We start from the raw sequence: 5,202 nt of genomic DNA on the forward strand, positions 1-5,202 counted from the left end.
CTGTCCATAGCGTTCCTTGACAGTGTCGTTTCTAAGTCACCAATTTAGTGCTACTTGGTCCCAATAGAATTTCCCATTGGGAACCTACTAGCACTAAGTTGCTAACTGGTTAGCAAGATGCTTCCAACAAACCGGCCACAATCAAAGTTGCTTCAATCCTGCCCCCTTGATAAACGACCAATCACATTCACTTTATTCAGCCGTGTAAAGTCGTGTATCTCTGCACTCAGGAGAATTCGGAAATTCAACGGTTGGAACGGCTGTTTCTCTACAACTTTAAGACATAAATTACCCATAGTTTCTTTGGTTTGATTGAAATTGGCTACATCAGGGAGTGCAGGAGGGGCAGAGGTTAGCACGCGCAACCCATGTACAGAGGCCTTAGTCCTAGAGGCGGCCAAATGGGTTTGAATCTGACCTGCGGTCCTTTGCCGCATGTCTTCCTCTCTCTCTCATAACCCCTTTCCTGTCAGCCTACTGTAGAAAAAACGAGCCACTAGTGCCGCAAAAACAAAAGAAAAACCTCAAAAAAAAGAAGAAGAAGAAAAAAAAAGAATTTTGCTACATCAGGCCTTATTGGAATTAATATTAGTGAAATAAATGTTTAGTGTTAGGTATGTAAATGTCGATCTTATTGATGCTGCTGTTAGTTTTAGGACCGTTCTGGATTATCGTTACATTAACTCTCTGGCTGCTGTGTGCAAAGTGCTTCCGGTAAAATATCTCTTATATATAGAATATGAATCAGCACTTAGACTTAAACAGACTTTATTGTCATTTTAAGAAAAAAAATTATTTTCGCTCGGTACAGCTCCCAAGACATTTCTATTTTTAAAGTGCAGCAGTGATAAAATATAAACATAAGATTGGTATATTATTTACAGATTCCAACATTCAGCGCTTTTTTCTTCTTCTTTTAAACCCCATTTTTGCATCTGTGATACATTTAGACTTGAAAGTTTTGAGATTATGGTCTAAAAAAAATAGTTGTTTTCTTTCATTCTGTAAATAATTTAGTTATTAAAATGTTTTATATTTTTTTTAATGGAGGCCAGTGTCACTGTTGACTGTTTGTTTTTGTTTTTAATGTATTCCATCGTCTAATAAAGCTGTACTTCAGAAGCTAACCATGTATTTCAGATCCTGGAGGCGCTCATGGACATCATGCAGGTCCTCCGAGACATCTGCAAAAATCCAGATTCTCACGATAAAGGTGCCAACATAAAAAACTTGCATGTCGAATCAATATTTTAGCTGCTACCTCTAGATTCTGATATATTTTGTGCTCGATTCCACTTGCAGAATACCTGTGCAGGTACGCTGTACCCAGCCTGCTCGGTGTAGCCAGGGCATTCGGCCGATACAGTAACACTGACGAGCCGCTGCTGTCTAAGCTGTTCCCCCGACCTGCTGCTCCTTTGCTGTCCACTGCGGATGGAGGCGATGCTGCCCGCCGGCGCTCTTTCAACGAGTTCCGTTCAATCCTACCGAGCTCTCTGCTCACAGTGTGTCAGGGAGACTCCCTGAAGCGTAAAGGCTCCTCCGTGTCCAGCGTTTCACAGCAGGTATAACAGACCGGGAGCAGAATAAGGCAAGGCACCTGGGAGCTGCTAATTAAGATTGGATCCATTTTTTTTCTTTTTAGGCAAGTCCGGAGAGAACAGGGCTGACACCTAGTTCTCCTGCTGATCCCTCTGCGCAGTACTTTGAAGGTAATTTCCTCACACTAAAACCTCACATTTTAATGTATTTTCCATTATTTTGTTAATAGACAAACGCAATACAGAGTAAAACTGAACACGGCAAAGAAAGGGATTAAAAATTAGGAAAATTTACTTCAAATGAATCCAGTGGCTCTTATTTCAAACAGCTAAACTACATGAAAATCTATTGGAATTCATGTTTTTCCCCTTAAAATAATGTAATAAGGTAATTAGACATTATGGACTTGTAAGGAAACAAAGAAGTTGTTTTTTTCTTATTAAAACACTTATTAAATCGACTTATTAAACATAAAATATCTTATTCCTTTAGCAAATTTCTCACTCAACTCCTAAATTCAAGGGAAAATACACTTATTTAATGAAAAATCTTGCCTATAAATCAAGCGAACACATGCTTTTAAAAAAGTGTGGTGTGCTTATTTATTGCAGCTATTTTTATCTGTTATCCTTAAACAAAACCAAGTTAATCTTTTTTCCTTCAGAAGTCTGTTATAAAGCTAACATAGTCCACCTCGATGTATACTTATCTGTATAAATCCAGCTTTTCTGTGACGTCTTCAGATGTTTCCATGGCGACTGGCCTCACGAGCCACCGGGAAACGCTGAAGGTCGGGGTGGAAGTTGTGGTGAAGCTTGACAAAATGTTTGGTCACAAAAATAGACCAAAAGCTGCACAGTATCTCATTCTGAAGCATGGTGGTGGGAGTATCATGCTGTGGGAATGTGGCTTTTTCTTCTTAACAGGGACAGGGAAGCTGGTCAGAGTAGATGATGAGATAGTTGGTGCTAAAAAAAAAGGTTGTTCCTGGTAGAAAAGATGTTAGAGACTTCAAAAGACAACGGCAAGATATAATCCCAAACTATCCCCAAGTTTAATCTATGACAAACATTCCCCTAAAGAATCACAGCTGCAATTTCAACTAAAGGTGGTTCTAAATAGGATAAATGTGCATCTTAGCCTTTTAGAATATAAATACGAAAGAATCCCTCCAATATTTTCCCTTTACATCACAATAATGAGTTACTATGTTGCAGTCAATCACATCAATAAAATACCTTGATTTTCATGGCTTTAACATGCAAAAATATGAAATAAGTCCCTGAGGTTTGAATGCTTTTGTAAATTAAATTGAATACTTGTTTAAAGAAATAGCTTCTGATCCTATCAGCCACTTTTGTTGCCGTCCTTTCAAAAAAAATCTCTGATGGCTGTGATTTTCCGTTCTGCCTCAGGTTCTTACCTCCCTGACGGCAGCGCGGTGGACCCGGATTACTACTTCTCCACCATCAGCTCCAGCTTCTCCGTGTCTCCGCTCTTCACCGGGAGCAGCGCCGGAGAGTTCCAGGTCCCTATGGATATGCTCAGACTGCTCCTTCAAATGGTTGGTGCCTAATATAATAATTAACACACTGCAAAAAATTTAAATCTCAAAAAGTCTTTTGTTTCTTAAAATAAGTGCATTTTTCTTTAATTTGGGAGGTAAGTGAGAAAGTTTGCCAATGGAAGAAGACAATTTACTTTTGAAATAAGAAAAAAACAATTTTATTGTCTTATTTCAAGTGAATATTATCTAATTTTTTTTTTATTTCAAGAGTTAAAAAATACTCATTCTATTGGCAAATCTGATTTTAACTATTCAAATTAAGGCTAAATACACCTAAATTAAGAATTCTTTACTTCTTTCTAGATCGTTTTTGCAGTGCAATTCCTTTTACACTGGAAAAATGATCTAGAAATAAGTAAAAATTTCTTAAATTAAGTGTATTTACCCTAAATTTAAGTAGGTAAATGAGATAGTTTGCCAATCGAATGAGTATTTTCACTCTTAGAATAAGATAATTAGAAAACATGCGCTTGAAATAAGACGATACAATTGTACTTTCTTATTTTAAATGTAAATTGTCTCATTCCATTGGCAAAATGTCTCACTTTCCTCCTCCATAAAAAAAAAAATGACACTTATTTTAAGAAAAATTAACTTATGTAGATTGAAATGTTTTGCAGCGTAGCATTCATCCTAGTGAAATTCAAAGTCTCTTTAAAAAGCATCACGGTGACGATGAACTGAAATGTTAATCTAAACTGTTGCTTGTCTTGAACAGGTTGAGCAGTTTGTTTCTGAGTCATTTCTAAAGTCCCTGGATGGAACCTTAGCAGAACTTCAAGAGGTAGGACTCCACATGGCTCTGTTCTTCTTTTATTCAAATACATGTAATTATTATGATTTAATTAAATCTTTATTTAACCAGGAAAGTCATCTTTGAAAATATTCTATTGAAAGGGAGGCCTGGCAAAGAAAAGCTCAACTATTACATATAAAACATTCACTGCTCACAAAATTAAAAGGAACATTCAAAAATCCACCCTAGATCTCAATGAATCTAATATTCTGAGTGAAAAACTTTATCATAAACAAAGTGGAATTGATAAAGAAGAAAATGAATCAAAATCATCAATCTAAATCAGAATTATTACACCATAAAGATCTGGATTCGGATTTATAGTCGATAAAAAGACGTTTTGGTCAGAGAGCAAGTGAAGCTCACAAAATTGCTTGTTTCTCTTTTGTGTTTTCATTTCCCAAAAAGTGGATTTCAACAAGACCCCCAGTTACTCACTGTGATGGGTTAAATTCTTGCAGTTTGTTACAAATCTAAAGGTGATTAACTCAATCTTATGAATCACTGGACAGAGGGTCACCATAATCCAACACTGGCTTTTTTATTTTGAAGTAGAAGTCTGGACAGGAAGGAATAACCAATGGATCGTTATTTATACCTACAACCAATACGTTTGTCGTGATTTCATGAAGTTAGTGTTGATCAGTAAAAAATTAAAAACAATATTTTTCGTTGCGATCACCGAGTCTGGGAGCGGCCATTTTTGCCAAATATAGTAACACCTCACTCCTGCCATCTTCCAGCAGTGATGTCACGGTGCGGTTAGCCTAGCGCCATTCTCCCCGCTTTACAATCAGAATCAATGGGAACTACTAGACACATCTGCAATCAACAACAATTATTGAAGATTTCCAGAGGACTTCAGCATTGAAATTCACCAGAGCTATAGTGAAACTGACAATGCCCATGTGCATGGTAGCTGGATGTTGGAATACATCAAGTAAAAGTGGGAAAAAAATGAATTATTTCACTTTTGCGATTCATGATCCTCCACGTGCGGGTTCGTTGTTAGATTGCCAACTTGAAGAGGAAGGATTTGCCATCGAACTTCTAGCCAGAGAAAAAACACGTTATTAATCCGTTACTCTCTGCTTCGCTTGGTGCAATGGTCATCACCCTTGGATAATAATGCGTTGTGACAAACAACAGATACAGCACTGGGACTTGCTTAACAACCGGTACCGCACCGTGACATCACAAACCAGTAGGTGGCAGTAGTGTTCTTTGACAAACATGGATGCCTCCAGTAAAGCACATTCAAATTAAATTACTCTTAATTAAAAACACCTATTATTTA

At 37.3% G+C, this 5,202-nt stretch overlaps 1 protein-coding gene across 1 annotated transcript in view; it reads left to right on the forward strand.

Annotated features, from left to right (window-relative positions):
- LOC107086063 (phosphatidylinositol 4-kinase alpha-like) overlaps positions 1–5,202 on the forward strand; it is a 77,972-nt gene that overhangs the window by 12,188 nt on the left and 60,582 nt on the right. The window contains 5 exon segments of the mRNA XM_015376804.1: positions 1,141–1,213; positions 1,303–1,565; positions 1,646–1,712; positions 2,958–3,106; positions 3,828–3,893. Of these exon segments, the coding sequence (XP_015232290.1) occupies positions 1,141–1,213; positions 1,303–1,565; positions 1,646–1,712; positions 2,958–3,106; positions 3,828–3,893 (618 nt within the window).

This window comes from Cyprinodon variegatus, unplaced genomic scaffold, assembly GCF_000732505.1.
Source record: "Cyprinodon variegatus isolate N-32 unplaced genomic scaffold, C_variegatus-1.0 Scaffold142, whole genome shotgun sequence".
In the NCBI taxonomy this organism is placed as follows: domain Eukaryota; kingdom Metazoa; phylum Chordata; class Actinopteri; order Cyprinodontiformes; family Cyprinodontidae; genus Cyprinodon; species Cyprinodon variegatus.